We start from the raw sequence: 24,706 nt of genomic DNA on the forward strand, positions 1-24,706 counted from the left end.
TGTCCTCCAGATTGGCTATCAATATCGGGTGAGATGTTTGAAGCGGCCTCGTCAGGTTGAGGAAGACTTTTCAAACAGATGATTGGCAGAGGTACCGGGTGTCAGACCCCCCCCCCCCCCCCCCCCCCCGAGATACTGATGGCATATACAGAGGATAACCCCATCAAAGTAGCATTATAAGATATGACTGTAATCAGCTTTTTTTTTCTTCTTTTTTTTAAGGTACAGTATGTTTCTGGTGGAAGCCAATTAGGATGCCATTACATGACACACAATGGTGGTCTCCTAAATAATCTTGCTTTGATGTCCCAATGGAATACCATCCGGATATCGCTATGTATTCAGAATCTGGAAAATATCATCAATGTAGGAGTATCAGCAGCACAAGTGCTGTGACTGTAGAGACACCCAACGCCCTAGCCATGGTAATGGCTCCACCATTACAGAGATATGTTGACTCCATGCTCAGGATTCCCATAGTGATACTCTGGCTCCCAATGTCACAGATGCTTCTTGTAGTACATCCACGGTAAGATTGCACATTTCCAGTGGTTCCTGCGCAGAAGTAAAGAATAATCTATTATGAAGCAGCTATGAACCTCTGTGTGAATCCATTACATCATTCACAGGCATAATCCAAATCTTCTGGGCCTTAATGACAATTCGGCAAAAGGGTCCCCAACAACCATGCTTTTTTATTTATTTTTAATTCCAATGGGATCTGATGTAGCAAATGATCCATTGGGTCTCCTCATAGACAAGGACTCACGTTCGACTGGTACCCTGGCACCATGGTGGTTTCCAATTTAGGCTTATTAATTAGGAAAGCAGTGTATGTGTTGTTGTAGGGTCTGAATTTCAGTTCAGGACACCCAGCGATCAGAGAAGATAGTAGCTCACCCCCCTGATGAAGCAGGGAGTGTGCAAAATGCACGTCGGGGATGATTGCCCCACAGCATGGTGTTACAAAAGGCTTTTCTTTTATTTGTGCTGATTATTTATGCTCCCTGATGCCGTATCATTGTATATGGAAAGTATGGCCCTGATTTACTAAGAGGGTTGTGCAGTTTTCCTTGCGGGTTTTAATGCCCTACATTTTTTTTCCACAGTATTTACTAAGGTTTCCCTACATTTTGCACTTTTCCCTAAATTTTGCTTTTTTTTCTCATGCTCTGATCTGTAGGGTTTTCCCACATGTTCTGTGGAAACTTTAGCAAATATGTTGGGTTTTTGTGAAAATGTCGGGGACGCCCACTTTTCAGGTCGACCACGCCCCTTTTCTGGTTTTCTCAGTAAAATGGAGAGTTAGTCTGTTTATTTTTTTTTTTTTATTATGGCACAAATTCTGGCGCAGACTGAATATGGTGCACAACCCGGCAAAACATGTCAGGTTTACAATAATATAGGGCTTATGTCTTTGGTATGCAGATATAGGCAGCAATGTGTCCTATTTTGATATTCCATGTTTTAGAATAACCATCGGCCCATTGGTCGCATCCATTATCGTCACCAACAGTTCAGGCTACAACATCATGATGTCATTGAAGCTCACATAGGATACCCACAGCAGTAATGATATACAGTAGAATCTCCCAATAGAGGACACTCACGGGGAATAAAGAAGTGTCCCCTATTGAGAGATGTCCCCTATTGAGAGATGTCCCCTATTGAGAGATGTCCCCTATTGAGAGATGTCCCCTATTGGGGAAAAAGGCAGAAAAATCTTTCTAAATGAACAAATACTTTACTGTACTCACCCCACAGTGTAATTACCGTATATACTCGAGTATAAGCCGAGTTTTTCAGCACGATTTCTCGTGCTGAAAACACCCTCCTCGGCTTATACTCGAGTGAACTCTCCACCCTCAGTGGTCTTCAACCTGCGGACCTCCAAAGGTTTCAAAACTACAACTCCCAGCTAGCCCGGGCAGCCATCGGCTGCCCGGGCTTGCTGGGAGATGTAGTTTTGAAACCTCTGGAGGTCCGCAGGTTGAAGACCACTGAGGGAGGAAAGTTCACAAGAGGATGATGACAAGAGGATGATGAAGGGGGGTGGGGATGATGAAGGGGGGTGGGGATGATGAAGGGGGGTGGGGATGATGACAAGGGGATGATGAAGGGGGGGTGTGGGATGATGACGAGGGGGATGCTGAAGGGGGTGTGTGGGATGATGACAAGGGGATGATGAAGGGGGATGATGACAGGCGGTGATGATGAAAGGGGGATGATGACAGGGTGATGATGATGAGGGTCTGGATGATGACAGGGGGGGATGATGTATTTCCCACCCTAGGCTTATACTCGAGTCAATAACTTTTCCTGGGATTTTGGGGTGAAATTAGGGGCCTCGGCTTATATTCGGGTCGGCTTATACTCGAGTATATACGGTACCTATAAAACATGATAAAAAGGAATATTACAGTAGACTCTCCAAGTGTTGTTTAATCTCCCCTTATCTCCCCCATTATTTCATCCACCCTTCATACCCTGTGCCACCTTATTCCACTTGTGCCAAATCATCTCCCCCCCCCCATTATAACCCCCTGTACCACATAATTTCCCATTGATCCCCCCTGTGTTAATTCATTCCTCCTCTGTATAAATGAATCACCCCCCTCTTTATGGGGGATCAAGAGGAAATAATGTGGCACAGGGGGTAATAAAGGGGTGATGATTTGGCACAGGGGAATAAAATGGCACGGAGGGGGGGAATCAGGGAAGGAGGGAGGGGGGTGAATGATTTGGCCGGCGGTTGTACAGAAGCAGGAGACCACTGTTTAAGCGTCGGTCTTCTGCTTCTGTGCTGGGGCTTCTGCAGGGGGTGCAGCGGGGGCCTGGGTCCCTTTCTGGCATATTGGCTTTATCCCCAGACGCCACATAAGCCTGGTTGTCCCCTATTGAGAGTGTTTTGTCCCCTAATGGGAGTGTTTTGTCCCCTTTCAAGTGTGTCCAAGACCGGTATTGGAAATGTCCCCTATTGGAGGAAACAAATGCATTAAAGGGGTACTCCACTGGAAAACATTTTTTTTTTTTTTTTTTTTTAAATCAACTGGTACCAGGAAGTTAAACAGATTTGTAAATTACTTCTATTAAAAAAATCTTAAACCTTCCAGTACTTAGCTGCTGTTATGATCCAAAGGAAGTTCCTTTCTTTCTGAATGTCCTTTCTACCTGACCACAGTGCTCTCTGCTGACACCTCTGTCCATTTTAGGAAGTGTCCAGAGCAGGAGCAAATCCCCATAGAAAACCTCTCCTGCTCTGGACAGTTCCTGACATGGACAGAGGTGTCAGCAGAGAGCACTGTGGTCGGACTGGAAAGAACTACACAACTTCCTGTGGAGCATGCGGCAGCTTTCTGGCACCAGTTGGTTTAAAATAAAATGTTTACCAGGGGAGCACCCCTTTAAGTCTTATGGGACTCTGACGGGGAATTTAAAACTTTCCACTATTGGAGATTTTACTGTAATAGGTGCTGGCGGTGAGTGGTACATACAGTATAAATACTTACAACAATGGACCTACAGTTACCTTTTATTTCAGTGACTTGGAGAAGACATTTATTTTCACTTCCAACACAGTCCATGGTTGTGATTTCCTCACACGCTTCATTGGTATCGGCACACATGGGACAGACGTTCCCATTACTTCGGGTGCTGGCAGGAGGCACTGCAAGTAAAGAGACATTACTTTAAACTTTTGCTTATTTTATTATAAAAGTCAGCAAAACGTCCACCTTTAAAGGGGTAGTCCGGTGGAAAAAACTTTTTTTTTTTTTTTTATCAACTGGTGCCAGAAAGTTAAACAGATTTGTAAATTACTTCTATTTAAAAAAATCTTTATCCTTCCAGTACTTATTAGCGGCTGTATATTACAGGGAAAGTTCCTTTCTTTTTAGCTTTCTTTTTTTTATCTGTCGACAGTGCTCTCTGCTGACACCTCTGTCTGTATCGGGAACTGTCCAGAGCAGTATAAGTTTGCTATGAAGATTTGCTCCTGCTCTGGACAGTTCCTGATATGGACAAAGCACCGTGGACAGAAAAAAAAATAAATAAAGAAATCCAAAAAGAAAAGAACTTTGTCTGTTGTATATAGCAGCTAATAAGTACTGGAAGGATTTTAATAGAAGTCATTTACAAATCTGTTTAACTTTCTGGCACCAGTTGAATGTTTTCCACCAGAGTACCCTTTTAAAGGGGTACTCCGGCGCTGAGACATCTTTTTCCCCCATCCAAAGGATAGGGGATAAGATGCCTGATCGCGGGGGTCCCGCCTCTGGGGACCCCCCGTGATGTTTCACGCAGCACCCCGTTACCATCAGCCCCCGGAGAATGGAGTATTGTGACGTCAAGGCTCCGCCCCGTGTGCCGTCATGCTCCGCCCCCTCAATGCAAGCCTATGGGAGGGGGCGTGACAGCTGTCACGCCCCCTCCCATAGGCTTGCATTGAGGGGGCGGAGCGTGACGGCACACAGGGGGCGGAGCCGTGACATCACAATACTCCGGCCCCGTGATCGGCAGTCATCACACCCGGAGCGAATATGCTCCGGGGGGTGATGGTAACGGGACGCTGCCTGAAAGATCACGGGGATTCCCAAAGGCGGGACCCACGTGATCAGGCATCTTAGCGCCAGAATACCCCTTTAAGCACTAATATACGTAAATCCCTCCGTATGGTCGTAGATTTAAAAGCTTAAATGCAGAAACACAATCATAAAGCCTTATCAAGTGCAATACGGAGAAATCACATGTGGTTTATAGATACGACCACTAGGGGGCGATGTTGTTTCATTCAATTTATACATAAAAAAGTTTGATTTCTTTTTTTTTCCTTTGGATTGTAATTAAGGATTGGAAAATAAAGATTTTAAAGAGGAAAAAAAAATTTTTTTATTTAGACTAAAGGATCGTTTACATGAAGCCTCTTAAAATCTGCCAAAAAAAAAAAACTGCTTCAAAAACCAGGTCTAATTTAAAGGAGATCTATGGCATAAAATTTTTTTTAGCCCCTATCCACAGGATAGGGCAGTGGTGTCCAAACTGTGGCCCTCCAGATGTTGCAAAACTACAACTCCCAGCATGCCCGGACAGCCGTTGGCTGTCCGGGCATGCTGGGAGTTGTAGTTTTGCAACATCTGGAGGGCCACAGTTTGGACACCACTGATATAGGAGGGTCCAACTGCGGGGGGGTCTAACCACTGGGGCCCCCCATGATTTACGGGATGGGCCCTACTCTTGTGCACGAGCTCCATTCATTCCTATGGTAGTGCCAAAAGTGCTCTCGGGCATCATCGCGCTCCCATAGAAACAAATAAAGCGCGTGCCGTCTACCTATAGTGTGAGAGCCGGGGTCCTGTCCCTGAGATCCTGGAGATGGAACATTTTTATGCCAGTGTGAACATAACCCTAGGCCCAGCTTGTTGACCACATAACCCAGTTAGGGGATTCCCCTGATTTCCAATTAATAGGACTGTCCTAATCAGAGGCGGCACGCTATTTTGTAGATGGCGGACACGTCTCTACTGGTGGTGCCCATCGGTTTAATTATAAGGTACTGCCCAGAAGACACTTACAAATAGGCAAGGGGGCGGTGCAGTTGTCAGTAGAACAGCAGGACACGCCCATTCTGATATTTTTGTTCACAACACTGAAGCTCCCCGCCTTATTACAGTGAGATGTAGGTCCACACGATCTGTACAAGAATTCATCGGTCTTCCCATCTACAAGGACAAAAACAATCACAACAATATTAAAGATAAAATCTACAATAACCCCCCGGGATGCGGAAGATATATGTCTAGGTATCCGATAGTTAACATCAGATACTGGATCAATTTCACACAGATATTGAAAGTGATAGAGATAGATAGATATGGGATAGATAGATAGATAGATATGAGATAGATAGATAGATATGAGATAGATAGATATGAGATAGATAGATAGATAGATAGATAGATATGAGATAGATAGATAGATATGAGATAGATAGATATGAGATAGATAGATAGATATGAGATAGATAGATAGATAGATAGATATGAGATAGATAGATAGATATGAGATAGATAGATAGATATGAGATAGATAGATATGAGATAGATAGATAGATAGATAGATATGACACAGATAGATAGATATGAGATAGATAGATATGAGATAGATATGAGATAGATAGATATATAGATAGATATGAGATAGATAGATAGATAGATAGATATGAGATAGATAGATAGATAGATAGATATGAGATAGATATGAGATAGATAGATAGATATGACATAGATAGATAGATATGAGATAGATAGATATGAGATAGATAGATAGATAGATAGATAGATATGAGATAGATAGATAGATAGATAGATAGATAGATATGAGATAGATAGATAGATAGATAGATAGATATGAGATAGATAGATAGATATGAGATAGATAGATAGATAGATAGATACGAGATAGATAAATAGATATGAGATAGATAGATATGAGGATAGATACATATGAGATAGATAGATTTGGGATATATATGAGATAGATATGAGACAGATAGATAGATATGAGATAGATAGATAGATAGATAGATATGAGATAGATAGATAGATAGATGGATATGAGATAGATAGATATGAGATAGATAGATAGATATGAGATAGATAAATATGAGATAGATAGATAGATAGATATGACACAGATAGATAGATATGAGATAGATAGATATGAGATAGATATGAGATAGATAGATATATAGATAGATATGAGATAGATAGATAGATAGATAGATATGAGATAGATAGATAGATAGATAGATAGATATGAGATAGATATGAGATAGATAGATAGATATGACATAGATAGATAGATATGAGATAGATAGATATGAGATAGATAGATAGATAGATAGATATGAGATAGATAGATAGATAGATATGAGATAGATAGATAGATAGATAGATATGAGATAGATAGATAGATAGATAGATATGAGATAGATAGATAGATATGAGATAGATAGATAGATATGAGATAGATAGATATGAGATAGATAGATAGATAGATATGACACAGATAGATAGATATGAGATAGATAGATATGAGATAGATATGAGATAGATAGATATATAGATAGATATGAGATAGATAGATAGATAGATAGATATGAGATAGATAGATAGATAGATAGATATGAGATAGATATGAGATAGATAGATAGATATGACATAGATAGATAGATATGAGATAGATAGATATGAGATAGATAGATAGATAGATAGATAGATATGAGATAGATAGATAGATAGATATGAGATAGATAGATAGATAGATAGATATGAGATAGATAGATAGATAGATATGAGATAGATAGATAGATAGATAGATAGATAGATACGAGATAGATAAATAGATATGAGATAGATAGATATGAGGATAGATACATATGAGATAGATAGATTTGGGATATATATGAGATAGATATGAGACAGATAGATAGATATGAGATAGATAGATAGATAGATAGATAGATATGAGATAGATAGATAGATAGATGGATATGAGATAGATAGATATGAGATAGATAGATAGATATGAGATAGATAAATATGAGATAGATAGATAGATATGAGATAGATAGATGGATATGAGATAGATAAATATGAGATAGATAGATATGAGATAGATAGATATGAGATAGATAGATAGATATGAGATAGATAGATATGAGATAGATAAATATGAGATAGATAGATAGATATAAGATAGATAGATATGAGATAGATAGATAGATAGATATGAGATAGATAAATATGAGATAGATAGATAGATAGATAGATATAAGATAGATAGATATGAGATAGATAGATAGATAGATAGATATGAGATAGATAGATATGAGATAGATAAATATGAGATAGATAGATAGATAGATAGATATGAGATAGATAGATATGAGATAGATATGAGATAGATAGATATGAGATAGATAGATAGATAGATATGAGATAGATATGAGATAGATAGATATGAGATAGATAGATATGAGATAGATAGATAGATATATATGAGATAGATAGATAGATAGATAGATAAATAATGAGATAGATATGAGACAGATAGATAGATATGAGATAGATAGATATAATAGATAGATAGATATGAGATAGATTTTAGATTTAGTATACTTTTGCCCATTTGCTTGCCCCTGGTACCTATACTTATATATAAGGATACATATGTACATCAGATGGAAGAAAAGAAAGAGGATGACACATTAGGAAGAACTTACCTTTGGTAGTTTGTTGATATGTACTTGTACAAACATGGCCCGATGGGCAAGTTATTATTGGCCCCTCTGTGCACGAGGAAAGACCAAGGGCCGAACACTGTATGCACTGGAGGGAATAACCTGTTAATAAATATAAGAATATGTAAAAATAGGGCTGATAGCAAATATAAAAAGGACAAGTGAAAAGGCGACTGTTCTTAATTATTTTGCTGTTTCATTGCTTACGAATTCTAATATATATATATATTTACCTATTTACATATATATGACTAATAAAAGGAAATTGTCTCTTCGCAGTCCTGTGGTTGTTGCTTTGTGGTTTACCACACGTTTGTCTTTACTGTGATTTTAGTGTTTAGTCATTTTATTACCGTTCTGCTATTTCCTCTGTATAACCACATAGGTGTTTCCTTTGATCTTTGGAGGTATCGGACGTATATATCATCCCAGCTGGACCATATAAATTCCTGGCAGCCCAGAGTATAATGGCGAAGGAACAATTAAAAAGCACAAGAAAAAGAATCCCCCACTAGATACAAATCCTTGCGTCGCCCTATTGTGCCATTTATTAGTTACATCCTTTTCTGGGTGTAGAAAGTTGTCTTCCGAATTTTCCAGACATGGTGGATCATGCAAAGACGCACCCCCCTTTGCCTTGGATGACCACCACAGAATGAGTTTCCACCCAACTTTCTGAGGAACAGATGTGGATAAGTGATGAAAAAAGCAGAGAGCACTGTGGTCAGACTGGAAAGAACTACACAACTTCCTGATAAGCACTGGAAGGATTAAGATTTTTAAATAGAAGTAAGTTACAAATATGTATAACTATAAATAATTATAATGTTTGTTTTCTTCTCCGGAGTACCCCTTTAAAGGCATCTTCATCAACATCCATCCAAAGAATAGGGAATAAGATGGCAGCACCCGGAATTCTGTGCCGGCTGCTGCTCCAGTCTCGGAAACCGCTTGGTTTTGGGGACTGGAGACGTGATGTCAGGCCACGCCCCCTCGTGTTGGCCATCATGCCCCCTCCTATAGACGTGAATGGACGGGCCTGGCAGGACTAGTGATGAGATGCAGGGGCCATATTTGAATTTGCGATATTTCACAAATATATATGGACAAATATTCGTCCTATGTTCGTGAAATTCGCACTCCCTATCATTACCCCCAGGACACATATTGTTCACACAAATCACCAAAACCTGTGCAATGTAGCCCCCACCCTTAAAACCCTTAATACCTACATACCTTAATGATCTTACCTGGAAGGCATAGCTCTAATTACCACTTCCTGCCATTACCCCCCAGGACACATATTGTTCACACAATGTTGTAGATTTATCAATAAAGTTGTTTTGTCTGTCATTTTGGTATTCACTTTTGTTGCAGAATTTTTTATTTCTCTCTCTTTTTTTTATTTTTTTTGGCAAACATGCACATCATTTACCATATAGTCTCCCAATTTGGAGAAAGTAAACCCAGCACTCACCAATGCTGCTAAACCACGTAGGCTTATCAATCCATATTCATATTATCGGAGGTGACACGTTTCGGCAATCACTGCCTTCCTCGGCTGTCTAGACAGCCGAGGAAGGCAGTGATTGCTGAAACGCGTCAAATCTGATAATATGAATATGGATTGATAAGCCTATCTTGTTTAGTAGCATTGGTGAGTGCTGGGTTTACTTTCTCCGATATACCTGGATTTCTCCTACCACGAGCACAATCACCCACAGTAATGCCGACACTCCGAGCCTCTTCTATATACTCACAAAGTGTGCTAAATAATGCACAAAAGCAAAAAAAAAAAAAAATTACAACACCATTTCTCCCATTGTAAAGCAGGTTTCTAGAGCAGCACTGAGGGCGGACTACAGTTGCGGTTTACTTTCACGTTTTACGGTGTAAACTTGCGACTTTTTGACTATTCATAAATGATAAATTAGTGGCCGCTGCATCCAAAAGTGTCTACCAAGACCAGGGTGGAAAAAGCACTTGGCTAGTAGAAATAGTAGAAAAAATTAAAAAAAAAAAAAAAAAAGCAATGTGCAAATAAATAAATAAATACAAAAAAATTATAAAAAAAAGAAAAAAGAAATCATGCCACATAGACCAGATGAAAGTAAAAATAATAATCAAAAAATTATACGTTTTCCCCATGGTGCTAAAACAGTGCAATGCAGCCCCCACCCCTTCCAAAAATAACCCTTTCCATTAGTGCCACCATTTTAAAATTGTTTGATCACTAAAAATGAGCCTCTAAATATGTTCTAAAAAAAATACTGTGGTGAAAAAACAAAAAAACATGAATGAATGAATCAATAAATAAGCAAGTAAATAAATAAGTAAATAAATAAATAAGTAAATAAATGAGTAAATAAATAAGTAAATAAATAAATAAGTAAATAAATAAGTAAATAAATAAATAAGTAAATAAATAAGTAAATAAATGAGTAAATAAATAAGTAAATAAATAAATAAGTAAATAAATAAGTAAATAAATAAGTAAATAAATAAATAAGTAAATAAATAAGTAAGTAAATAAATAAGTAAATAAATAAATAAGTAAATAAATGAGTAAATAAATAAGTAAATAAATAAGTAAATAAATAAATAAGTAAATAAATAAGTAAATAAATAAGTAAGTAAATAAATAAGTAAATAAATAAATAAGTAAATAAATAAGTAAGTAAATAAATAAGTAAATAAATAAATAAGTAAATAAATAAGTAAGTAAATAAATAAGTAAATAAATAAATAAGTAAATAAATGAGTAAATACATAGGTAAATAAATAAATAAATAAATAAGTAAATAAATAAATAACCTGTTCCTGCAATAGTTGAAACAAGAAACAACAACACCCAAGGTGAGGCCATGTCAGAGAGTGAGTGCAGACTCCAGAGTAATGCCAGGCTGAGTGAGGGTGATGACTCCTTATTTATGGAGAAGGTGAGAGGTTTACAAACAATGGAAGGGCGGAGGGGGGGAACAAGGTGACCAATGAGTGACAATGCATAGGACCTGTAGAAGGTGGGCTGAAAGAGAGAACAATAAGAAGTATACTTTCAAGAGGATTTTTGGTAACATTAAAAAGTTTTAAAGTAATAGACAGTTTAAAGCCTGTTCACATTGACATCCTGCTGCGATAAATGGAACCAAGTCAGTTAGAATGACAGGGGAGAAAAATGCTAAACTTCTGTAAAATCCTGGATCCCAGAGGACCCAACTCAAGTCAATAGGATCCGTCAGGAACCGGTGCTCTCAGTTGTGCTCCGATTCTGGTGTGGGTCCATCCGGGGCAAAAACAGAGCAGAACAGACCCTCAATGGAATGGAGCACAATGGCAGTGTAAACGTAAACAAAGAAACAAAAAAAACGTAAGAAAAAAACTTCAAAACATAAAAATTTTTGCAGTCTAACAAAATTATTTTTTAAATAAATATTTAAGTTAAACATTCAAAAGATATACTTACAATAATAAAAATAGCAATAATAATAATAATAATAATAATAACAACAACAACAACAACAATAATAATAACAATTATAATAATATTAATAATAGTAGAAGTAGTATTTTTTTGTTTTTTGTTATTATTATTATTATTCACACAATTTAACCCCTTAGGGACCCATAGCGGGCTAAAACATTTAATCTTCTGATTGCATACACTGCTCAATGCTATGCCATTTCATGGCATTGATCAGTGTAACCGGTGCTCTGCTGCTCTAGCCTACTGCGCAGGCATGGAGCAGTAGATCACCGATCAGATGACGGAGAGGCAGGTGAGGAGCCTCCCGCCGTCCGGTAAGCTTATCAGAACATCGCAATTTTGTTGTGATAGTCCCGATCAGCTCCGCTGAGCTGCCGGGATACTTTTGCTTTAGATGCCGCAATCAACTTTGATCGCAGCGTCTAAATGGTTAATGCCGGGCACCGACCCAATCGACCATGCCCGGCATTAGCTGTGGGTCTTGGCTGCCCGTAGCAATCGGGACACACCGGGTTTAACCTGTTCTCCGTTGGTGTGAACGGTTTAAACCCAATAAACAGGACCAGGGCATACAGGTACGCCCTGAGTCCTTAAGGATCAGGGATGCTGGGCATACGCGTATGCCCTGCGTCCCCAAGTGGTTAACCTGTTCAGGATGCAGGGTGTAGGCATACGCCCTGCCTCCCGAGTCCTTAAGGACGTAGGGCGTATGGATACGCCCGTGGGAATTCTGGTCCCCGCCGCTCACCGGGTGGGGATCGGACCGAGATGCCAGCTGATATTGTGTCGCAGGCATCCTGGCATATCGCCCAAGGGGGTCCTGAGACCCCCCCATGTCGGCGATCAGGGCAAATTGCAGATCAATTAAGATCTGCGATTTGTCGCTATTCTAGGCTGATCGGGTCTCTGGTGACCAGATTGCCCGGTAAATAGAGATGATCGGAGCTGTGACAGCCCTGATTATCCTAAGGAATAGGAGCTAGGTTGCAGTGGTCCACCTCCTCCTATCCCCTGCCATTAGTCAGCAATGAGTACTGACCAATGGCAGTTGAAGACGGGGGGGGGGGGGGTTACCATGAAAACCCCCCGCTCTACCCACCCCTGGATGTCAGGCAGAATGGGGGGAGAAGATGACGGCCGGTACCAGTGTAGAAGATGCGGTGGGGACCGGCGATCATCGGTGGCATCAGCAGAGACGGCGTGGAGCATAAAGGAAGGTGGCAGTAAAGCGAACCTTCCTAGTGGTTGTCAAACTGCAACTCCCAGCATGCCCAGACAGCAAAAAGGTTGTAGTTGTAGTTTTGCAACATCTGGAGGGTCACAGTTTGGAGACCACTATTACAGTGGTGCCCAAACGGTAGCCCTCCAGATGTTGAAAAATTATAACTCTCAGCATGCCTAGACTACCCAGGCATGCTGGGAGTTGTAGTTCTGTAACATCTGTCCCTTCAGATTTTGCAATTTTCATGAAAATTTTGAGCATTGCTGCTCTACTTTGAAGCCCTCTAATGTTTTCAAAAAGTAAAAATATGTCCATTTTATGACGCCAACATAAAGTAGACCTATTGTATTTGTGAATCAATGTAAAATTTATTTGGAATATCCATTTTCCTTACAAGCAGAGAACTTCAAAGTTAGAAAAATGCAAAATGTTCAAAATTTTCTAGCAATTTTGGGATTTTTCACCAACAAAGGATGCAAGTAACGATGAAAATGTATGGCTAAAATAAAGTAGAATATGTCCCGAAAAAACTATCTCAGAATCAGAATAATTGGTAAAAACATTATTATTAATGCATAAAGTGACAGTGGTCAGATGTGTGAAAAAGAGCTCAGTCCTTAAGGGGTTAAAAACATTTAAAGAAAAGTAATAAAATTAAATGAAAACAGAGAAAACTTTACTTATTTATTTATTTAATTAATTAAACCGGTGTAGTAATAATAATAATAATGATAATAATAATAATAATGATAATAATAATAATAATAATAGTAGTAGTAGTTGTTTTTTTTTTGTTATTATTATTATTCACGCAATTTTAAAACATTTAAAGAAAAGTAATAAAATAAATGATAACAGAGCAAACTTTTATTTATTTATTTATTTAAACAGGTGTTCACAGTAACTGCGGAGCTTCCTATGTGTAGAATCAAGTATTAAATGTTTTAAGATTTTTTCTAGGTTTTGAATCATTTTTAATTAATAACTTTTTTGCAAAGATAAAAATAAATAAAATAGTTGATGTATTTGTAAATCTTTCACAAATTATCATTTCCTGGAATACCTCTCTGTAATGACAACTCCCTGCCATTATCCCCCAGGACACATATTGGATAGGGGATAAGATGTCTAGGGGTGGAGTACCCCTTTAATGTTGAATAGCAGCCGAAGGAAATCAAATATTTACAATAATCTCCGAACCCTTTATTGTTGTTTCTTTTTTGTTTTTTTGTGTGTTTGTAAAAATTGCTACTTGTAAATCATATGTGGGTGAGGGGCAGCAGACCCCTGGATAGACCTGGCTAGACAGGGTTAATAGGGTTTAGATATCACGGACTCCATACTGTTTATTATCTTTATTGGGTTGTTTCACCACATTTACATTGTCCGCCACAAAGTGAAGAAAATAAAAGCATTTTGTGACAGAAAAACACAAAGGAAAAGACAACAAGGTGATAAGGACGACTCTACAGAACAAAGGAACAAAGGAACAAAGGACATACAAGGAGATACAAGGAGATACAAGGAGATACACGGAGATACACGGAGATACAAGGAGATACACGGAGATACAAGGACATACAAGGAGATACACGGAGATACACGGAGATACAAGGAGATACAAGGAGATACAAGGAGATACACGGAGATACACGGAGATACATGGAGATACACGGAGATACAAGGAGATACAAGGAGATACACGGAGATACACGGAGATACACGGAGATACAAGGAGATACAAGGAGATACAAGGAGATACGAGGAGATACACGGAGATACACGGAGATACACGGAGATACAAGGAGATACAAGGAGATACACGGAGATACACGGAGATACAAGGAGATACAAGGAGATACACGGAGATACAAGGAGATACAAGGAGATACAAGGAGATACAAGGAGATACACGGAGATACACGGAGATACAAGGAGATACACGGAGATACAAGGAGATACACAGAGATACAAGGAGATACACGGAGATACAAGGAGATACACGGAGATACACAGAGATACAAGGAGATACAAGGAGATACATGGAGATACAAGGAGATACAAGGAGATACACGGAGATACAAGGAGATACATGGAGATACAAGGAGATACACGGAGATACACGGAGATACAAGGAGATACAAGGAGATACACGGAGATACAAGGAGATACATGGAGATACACGGAGATACAAGGAGATACACGGAGATACAAGGAGATACATGGAGATACAAGGAGATACACGGAGATACACGGAGATACAAGGAGATACAAGGAGATACACGGAGATACAAGGAGATACATGGAGATACACGGAGATACACGGAGATACAAGGAGATACGAGGAGATACACAGAGATACAAGGAGATACAAGGAGATACAAGGAGATACGAGGAGATACACGGAGATACACGGAGATACACGGAGATACAAGGAGATACAAGGAGATACACGGAGATACACGGAGATACACGGAGATACACGGAGATACAAGGAGATACACGGAGATACAAGGAGATACACGGAGATACAAGGAGATACACGGAGATACAAGGAGATACACAGAGATACAAGGAGATACACGGAGATACAAGGAGATACACGGAGATACACAGAGATACAAGGAGATACAAGGAGATACATGGAGATACACGGAGATACAAGGAGATACACGGAGATACAAGGAGATACATGGAGATACAAGGAGATACACGGAGATACACGGAGATACAAGGAGATACAAGGAGATACAAGGAGATACACGGAGATACACGGAGATACACAGAGATACAAGGAGATACAAGGAGATACAAGGAGATACGAGGAGATACGAGGAGATACACGGAGATACAAGGAGATACAAGGAGATACAAGGAGATACAAGGAGATACAAGGAGATAGAAGGAGATAGAAGGAGATACACGGAGATACAAGGAGATACAAGGAGATACAAGGAGATACAAGGAGATACAAGGAGATACACGGAGATACAAGGAGATACACGGAGATACAAGGAGATAGAAGGAGATACGAGGAGATACACGGAGATACAAGGAGATACAAGGAGATACACAGAGATACAAGGAGATACACGGAGATACAAGGAGATAGAAGGAGATACGAGGAGATACACGGAGATACAAGGAGATACAAGGAAATACAAGGAGATACGAGGAGATACACGGAGATACAAGGAGATACAAGGAGATACACGGAGATACACGGAGATACAAGGAGATACACGGAGATACACGGAGATACACGGAGATACACGGAGATACAAGGAGATACAAGGAGATACACGGAGATACAAGGAGATACACAGAGATACAAGGAGATACAAGGAGATACAAGGAGATACAAGGAGATACGAGGAGATACACGGAGATACAAGGAGATACAAGGAGATACACGGAGATACACGGAGATACACGGAGATACACGGAGATACAAGGAGATACAAGGAGATACACGGAGATACAAGGAGATACAAGGAGATACACGGAGATACAAGGAGATACACAGAGATACAAGGAGATACAAGGAGATACAAGGAGATACAAGGAGATACGAGGAGATACACGGAGATACAAGGAGATACAAGGAGATACACGGAGATACACGGAGATACACGGAGATACACGGAGATACACGGAGATACAAGGAGATACACAGAGATACAAGGAGATACAAGGAGATACAAGGAGATACAAGGAGATACACGGAGATACAAGGAGATACACAGAGATACAAGGAGATACAAGGAGATACAAGGAGATACAAGGAGATACGAGGAGATACACGGAGATACAAGGAGATACACGGAGATACACGGAGATACACGGAGATACACGGAGATACACAGAGATACAAGGAGATACAAGGAGATACACAGAGATACAAGGAGATACACGGAGATACAAGGAGATACACGGAGATACACAGAGATACAAGGAGATACACGGAGATACACAGAGATACAAGGAGATACACGGAGATACAAGGAGATACGAGGAGGTACACGGAGATACACAGAGATACAAGGAGATACACGGAGATACAAGGAGATACACGGAGATACAAGGAGATACACGGAGATACAAGGAGATACAAGGAGATACAAGGAGATACACGGAGATACAAGGAGATACACGGAGATACACGGAGATACAAGGAGATACACGGAGATACACGGAGATACACGGAGATACAAGGAGATACACGGAGATACAAGGAGATACAAGGAGATACAAGGAGATACACGGAGATACACGGAGATACGAGGAGATACGAGGAGATACGAGGAGATACAAGGAGATACACGGAGATACATGGAGATACAAGGAGATACACGGAAATACACGGAGATACAAGGAGATACAAGGAGATACGAGGAGATACGAGGAGATACACGGAGATACACGGAGATACAAGGAGATACACGGAGATACACGGAGATACAAGGAGATACATGGAGATACAAGGAGATACACGGAGATACACGGAGATACAAGGAGATACGAGGAGATACGAGGAGATACGAGGAGATACGAGGAGATACGAGGAGATACACGGAGATATAAGGAGATACACGGAGATATAAGGAGATACACGGAGATACAAGAAGATACATGGAGATACAAGGAGATAGAAGGAGATACACGGAGATACAAGGAGATACACAGAGATACAAGGAGATACACGGAGATACAAGGAGATAGAAGGAGATACACGGAGATACAAGGAGATACACAGAGATACAAGGAGATACAAGGAGATACAAGGAGATACAAGGAGATACGAGGAGATACACGGAGATACAAGGAGATACAAGGAGATACACGGAGATACACGGAGATACACGGAGATACACGGAGATACAAGGAGATACACAGAGATACACAGAGATACACAGAGATACACGGAGATACAAGGAGATACAAGGAGATACACGGAGATACAAGGAGATACAAGGAGATACACGGAGATACAAGGAGATACACAGAGATACAAGGAGATACAAGGAGATACAAGGAGATACAAGGAGATACGAGGAGATACACGGAGATACAAGGAGATACAAGGAGATACACGGAGATACACGGAGATACACGGAGATACACGGAGATACAAGGAGATACACAGAGATACAAGGAGATACAAGGAGATACAAGGAGATACAAGGAGATACACGGAGATACAAGGAGATACACGGAGATACAAGGAGATATAAGGAGATACAAGGAGATACACGGAGATACAAGGAGATACACGGAGATACAAGGAGATACACGGAGATACACGGAGATACACGGAGATACAAGGAGATACACGGAGATACAAGGAGATACAAGGAGATACAAGGAGATACACGGAGATACAAGGAGATACAAGGAGATACATGGAGATACAAGGAGATACACGGAGATACACGGAGATACGAGGAGATACGAGGAGATACGAGGAGATACAAGGAGATACACGGAGATACATGGAGATACAAGGAGATACACGGAGATACACGGAGATACAAGGAGATACGAGGAGATACGAGGAGATACGAGGAGATACGAGGAGATACAAGGAGATACGAGGAGATACTAGGAGATACACGGAGATACACGGAGATACAAGGAGATACACGGAGATACATGGAGATACAAGGAGATACAAGGAGATACATGGAGATACAAGGAGATACACGGAGATACACGGAGATACAAGGAGATACGAGGAGATACGAGGAGATACGAGGAGATACGAGGAGATACACGGAGATATAAGGAGATACACGGAGATACAAGGAGATACATGGAGATACAAGGAGATACAAGGAGATACATGGAGATATAAGGAGATACACGGAGATATAAGGAGATACACGGAGATATAAGGAGATACAAGGAGATACAAGGAGATACAAGGAGATACATGGAGATACAAGGAGATACAAGGAGATACACGGAGATACAAGGAGATACAAGGAGATACACAGAGATACAAGGAGATACACGGAGATACAAGGAGATACAAGGAGATACACGGAGATACACGGAGATACAAGGAGATACACGGAGATACACGGAGATACACGGAGATACAAGGAGATACACGGAGATACACGGAGATACACGGAGATACAAGGAGATACACGGAGATATAAGGAGATACACGGAGATATAAGGAGATACACGGAGATATAAGGAGATACAAGGAGATACAAGGAGATACATGGAGATACAAGGAGATACGAGGAGATACGAGGAGATACAAGGAGATACACGGAGATACAAGGAGATACAAGGAGATACAAGGAGATACACGGAGATACAAGGAGATACAAGGAGGTACAAGGAGATACACGGAGATACAAGGAGATACAAGGAGATACATGGAGATACAAGGAGATACAAGGAGATACACGGAGATACAAGGAGATACAAGGAGATACAAGGAGATACACGGAGATACAAGGAGATACAAGGAGATACAAGGAGATATAAGGAGATACAAGGAGATACAAGGAGATACAAGGAGATACACAGAGATACACGGAGATACAAGGAGGTACAAGGAGATACAAGGAGATATAAGGAGATACAAGGAGATACAAGGAGATACAAGGAGATACACGGAGATACAAGGAGATACAAGGAGATACACGGAGATACACGGAGATACAAGGAGATACAAGGAGATACAAGGAGATACAAGGAGATACACGGAGATACACGGAGATACAAGGAGATACACGGAGATATAAGGAGATACAAGGAGATACAAGGAGATACAAGGAGATACATGGAGATATAAGGAGATACACGGAGATATAAGGAGATACACGGAGATATAAGGAGATACAAGGAGATACAAGGAGATACAAGGAGATACATGGAGATACAAGGAGATACAAGGAGATACACGGAGATACAAGGAGATACAAGGAGATACACAGAGATACAAGGAGATACACGGAGATACAAGGAGATACAAGGAGATACACGGAGATACACGGAGATACAAGGAGATACACGGAGATACACGGAGATACAAGGAGATACACGGAGATACACGGAGATACACGGAGATACAAGGAGATACACGGAGATACACGGAGATATAAGGAGATACACGGAGATATAAGGAGATACACGGAGATATAAGGAGATACAAGGAGATACAAGGAGATACATGGAGATACAAGGAGATACGAGGAGATACGAGGAGATACAAGGAGATACACGGAGATACAAGGAGATACAAGGAGATACAAGGAGATACACGGAGATACAAGGAGGTACAAGGAGGTACAAGGAGGTACACGGAGATACAAGGAGATACAAGGAGATACATGGAGATACACGGAGATACACGGAGATACACGGAGATACAAGGAGATACAAGGAGATACAAGGAGATACAAGGAGATACATGGAGATACAAGGAGATACAAGGAGATACACGGAGATACAAGGAGATACAAGGAGATACAAGGAGATACATGGAGATACAAGGAGATACAAGGAGATACAAGGAGATATAAGGAGATACAAGGAGATACAAGGAGATACAAGGAGATACACAGAGATACACGGAGATACAAGGAGGTACAAGGAGATACAAGGAGATATAAGGAGATACAAGGAGATACAAGGAGATACAAGGAGATACACGGAGATACAAGGAGATACAAGGAGATACACGGAGATACACGGAGATACAAGGAGATACAAGGAGATACAAGGAGATACAAGGAGATACACGGAGATACACGGAGATACAAGGAGATACACGGAGATATAAGGAGATACAAGGAGATACAAGGAGATACACGGAGATACATTGTATCTTGTGATACAGAGAATCCTCAGCCTGTGAGATACATTTATAAACATCTTATAAAAAGATATAATCTCCACATCACATGACACTGAACCTCCTGAAGATGGAATCCCTGGGAACAACCGGAAATAGGAGCTGAGAGACATCACACTGAGGAAAGTATCTTATATTGTAGTGATATACGGACTCTATATAGTAGTATTGTTTACATACTGTATATACATGGTATTTGGACACTGAATTACTTACTGCCCATGCACTTTTAACCCTTTTTTGTATACTCAAATACTATCATAAAATACTAAATTGTGCTTTAAAGGGGTACCCTGCCCCTAGACATATTATCCCATATCCAAAGGAATAGGGGATAAGATGTCTGATCGCGCAGGGGTCCGACTGCTGGGGCCCAATAGATCCCCGTGCAGACACCCGGCATTCTGAACATTATGTTCAGAACCCTGGGTCCGGGAGGCCGTGGTCGGGATGTCACACCGCAACCCCTCCATTCATGTCTATAGGAAAGGGTGTGAAAACCCGGCCGACCCCGCGATCAGACATCTTATCCCTTATTTCTTTGGATAGGGGATAAGATGTCTAGGGGCAGAGTACCCCTTTAAAGCATGATTTAGTATTTTATGATAGTATTTGAGTATACAAAAAGGGGTTAAAAGTGCATGGATAAATAGATAGATAGATAGATACATTTAGAAAAACAGCAGCACTCCAAGGTATATGTGAATAATATGTGGCTTTATTCACCAAAGGATCAGAGGTTGCGACGTTTCAGCCTCCTCACGAGGCCTTTGTCCAGCAGTGATTAGTACACAGTGTGTGGTATTTATATCATTCAGGTGTTGCACAATTAGTGACGTAATATGTTTACAAATGAATCTCAAAACAAAAACAGTGACAGTATGATCATATAAATACCACACACTGTGTACTAATCACTGCTGGACAAAGGCCTCGTGAGGAGGCTGAAACGTTGCAACCTCTGATGCTTTGGTGAATAAAGCCACATATTATTCACATATACCTTGGAGTGCTGCTGTTTTTCTAAATTTATCTTTGAGACTTTGGACCATGTCAACAAGCTAGCACCACCCTCAACTTGGATGTGCTGCCTGCTTTCTTTTCGTTAGATAGATAGATATGAGATAGATAGATATGAGATAGATAGATATGAGATAGAAAGATATGATATAGATAGAAATGAAATAGATAGATAGATATGAGAGATAGATAGATATGAGATAGATATGAGAGATAGATAGATATGAGATAGATATGAGATAGATAGATATGAGATAGATAGATATTAGATAGATAGATAGATAGATATGAGATAGATAGATAGTTAGATAGATATGAGATAGATAGATATGAGATACATAGATAGTTAGATAGATATGAGATAGATAGATATGAGATAGATAGATATGAGATAGATAGATAGATAGATATGAGATAGATATGAGAGATAGATAGATATGAGATAGATATGAGATAGATAGATATGAGATAGATAGATATTAGATAGATAGATAGATAGATAGATATGAGATAGATAGATAGTTAGATAGATATGAGATAGATAGATATGAGATACATAGATAGTTAGATAGATATGAGATAGATAGATATGAGATAGATAGATAGATATTAGACATGAGATAGATAGATATGAGATAGATAGATATAAGATAGATAGATATTAGATAGATATGAGATAAATAGATAGATAGATAGATAGATATGAGATAGATATGAGATAGATAGATATGAGATAGATAGGTATTAGATAGATATGAGATAGATAGATAGATATTAGATAGATAGATAGATAGATAGATAGATATGAGATAGATGGATATGAGATAGATAGATAGATAGAAGATAGATAAAATATATGAGATAGATATGAGATAGATATGAGATAGATAGATAGATATGAGATAGATAGATAGAAGATAGATAAAATATATGAGATAGATAGATATGAGATAGATAGATAGAAGATAGATAAAATATATGAGACAGCCTGACAATAGTCATGTGATGCTGCCGTAGTGGATGTTTTGATGTTCCCCGCTCATGGTTTTGTATCTGACAGGAATGTTCCCCATGACATAGCCTCCAGCCTCCCCCACCCCTGAGATGATGTAGCCTCCAGCCTCACCCACCCGAGAGGACGTAGCCTCCAGCCTCCCCCACCCCTGAGAGGATGTAGCCTCCAGCCTCTCCCACCCCTGAGAGGACGTAGCCTCCAGCCTCACCCACCCGAGAGGACGTAGCCTCCAGCCTCACCCACCCCTGAAGTCTCCTGCACTATTGTCTGTATCACATGGAGTCGTCTCTTACGTCACCTTTATTTGTGGCTTATAAATTACTGCTTGTAAATACAACTTCACCTGAGTAATCTACATGTGCTGGTGGGGGCAGCAGACCCCCAGATGGACAGATATTCGGCTAGACAGGGTTGAACAAAAGAACAAGGAGATACATTGTATCTTGTGATCGGGAGCTCAGCTTTATCCGGACTGATACAGAGAATCCTCAGCCTGAGATACATTTATAGACAACATATAAGGGATTTATCTCAACATCAAATGTAAAGGAGAACTGTGGTGTTTAACAATTTATCCCCATCCAAAGGGAGGTCTGACTGCTGGGACCCCCGTGATCGCCTGCCTGGAGCCCCACATTCCTTGTGCACAGGAGACTGTGGACCCTGCACGAAGCGGTGGCCGACACGTCCCCTATGTATCTCTATGGGAGGATTCTTGTTTGTAGTAATACAGAAATGACGGCACTCACCACTTCCTGCTTTTCTTATTTCTTTATTAGAAATTCTTCATCTTTCCAGGGGTGGGGGGGGGGGGGGGGGGACACAAATAGTGGGGGGCGTTACCCCCCCCCCCCCCCCACACACACACACACACACACACTATGTGTGTCTCCACTATGGAAAGATGAAGAACTTCTAATAAAGGAGTGATAAGAACAAGAAGTGGTGAGTGCCGTCATTTCTGTATTACTACAGACAAGGACTTTTTCATCTTTTATTCATCTATGGCTGAGCACCACTAGTCTGCTATTATTCAGCTCTAGAATACTTCCATAATACACCAGACGATAATCCGAATTGGATACCAGTAGCGGTGGTGCCAGATTTCTTTGTTATTCTCCTATATGATCTCTATGATAGAGCTGGAGATATTTCCGGCTCTCCCATATAGATGAATGGAGGGACGTGTCGGCCACCGCTTCATATTAGGGTCGACAACGCTCCATTCATGGGAAGATCAAGGGTGTCAGACTGGAGATCCCATCGATCAGACCCAACCCCCACCCCCCTTCCCCCAATCTGACACATATCCCCATCTATCTATTAGTGATGAGCACTAATATTCGAAATGTGCATTTTTTTCCTTGAATGTCGGCACTTCGCGATTTCATGAAGATTTAGAATATAATGATATCTATTCGTAATTCATATCTATTCGTTTTTTATTTTGCGAATATGCAAATATTCGTGAATATCAGCACTTCCAGTCAGAGGACACTGATCACTCCATTCTATTAGGTGAAAGATATAACTGCGCATTATGCAAAATTCAATAAGAATTTTTGCTTTAAAAAAAAAAACGAACATAGCGAATATGAGAATTTGGCGAACATAGGACAAATATTCATCCATATATTTGCAAAATATCACAAATTCAAATATGGCCCCTGACGCTCATCACTACTATCTATCTATCTCATATCTATCTATCTCATATCTATCTATCTAATATCTATCTATCTATCTATCTCATATCTATCTATCTCATATCTATCTATCTAATATCTATC

At 40.0% G+C, this 24,706-nt stretch overlaps 1 protein-coding gene across 1 annotated transcript in view; it reads right to left on the bottom strand.

Moving 5' to 3' along the window:
- Positions 1–359: 359 nt before the first annotated feature.
- LOC130294281 (phospholipase A2 inhibitor gamma subunit B-like) overlaps positions 360–24,706 on the bottom strand; it is a 39,340-nt gene continuing 14,993 nt past the window's right edge. The window contains exons 2-5 of the mRNA XM_056543894.1: positions 8,282–8,401; positions 5,571–5,717; positions 3,530–3,667; positions 360–555 (exon numbers count right to left, since the gene is read on the bottom strand). Coding sequence (XP_056399869.1) covers positions 362–555; positions 3,530–3,667; positions 5,571–5,717; positions 8,282–8,401 — 599 coding nt within the window. The 3' untranslated portion in view covers positions 360–361. The remainder of the gene's footprint in view (positions 556–3,529; positions 3,668–5,570; positions 5,718–8,281; positions 8,402–24,706) is intronic.

Source organism: Hyla sarda, chromosome 10, assembly GCF_029499605.1.
Source record: "Hyla sarda isolate aHylSar1 chromosome 10, aHylSar1.hap1, whole genome shotgun sequence".
Lineage (NCBI taxonomy): Eukaryota > Metazoa > Chordata > Amphibia > Anura > Hylidae > Hyla > Hyla sarda.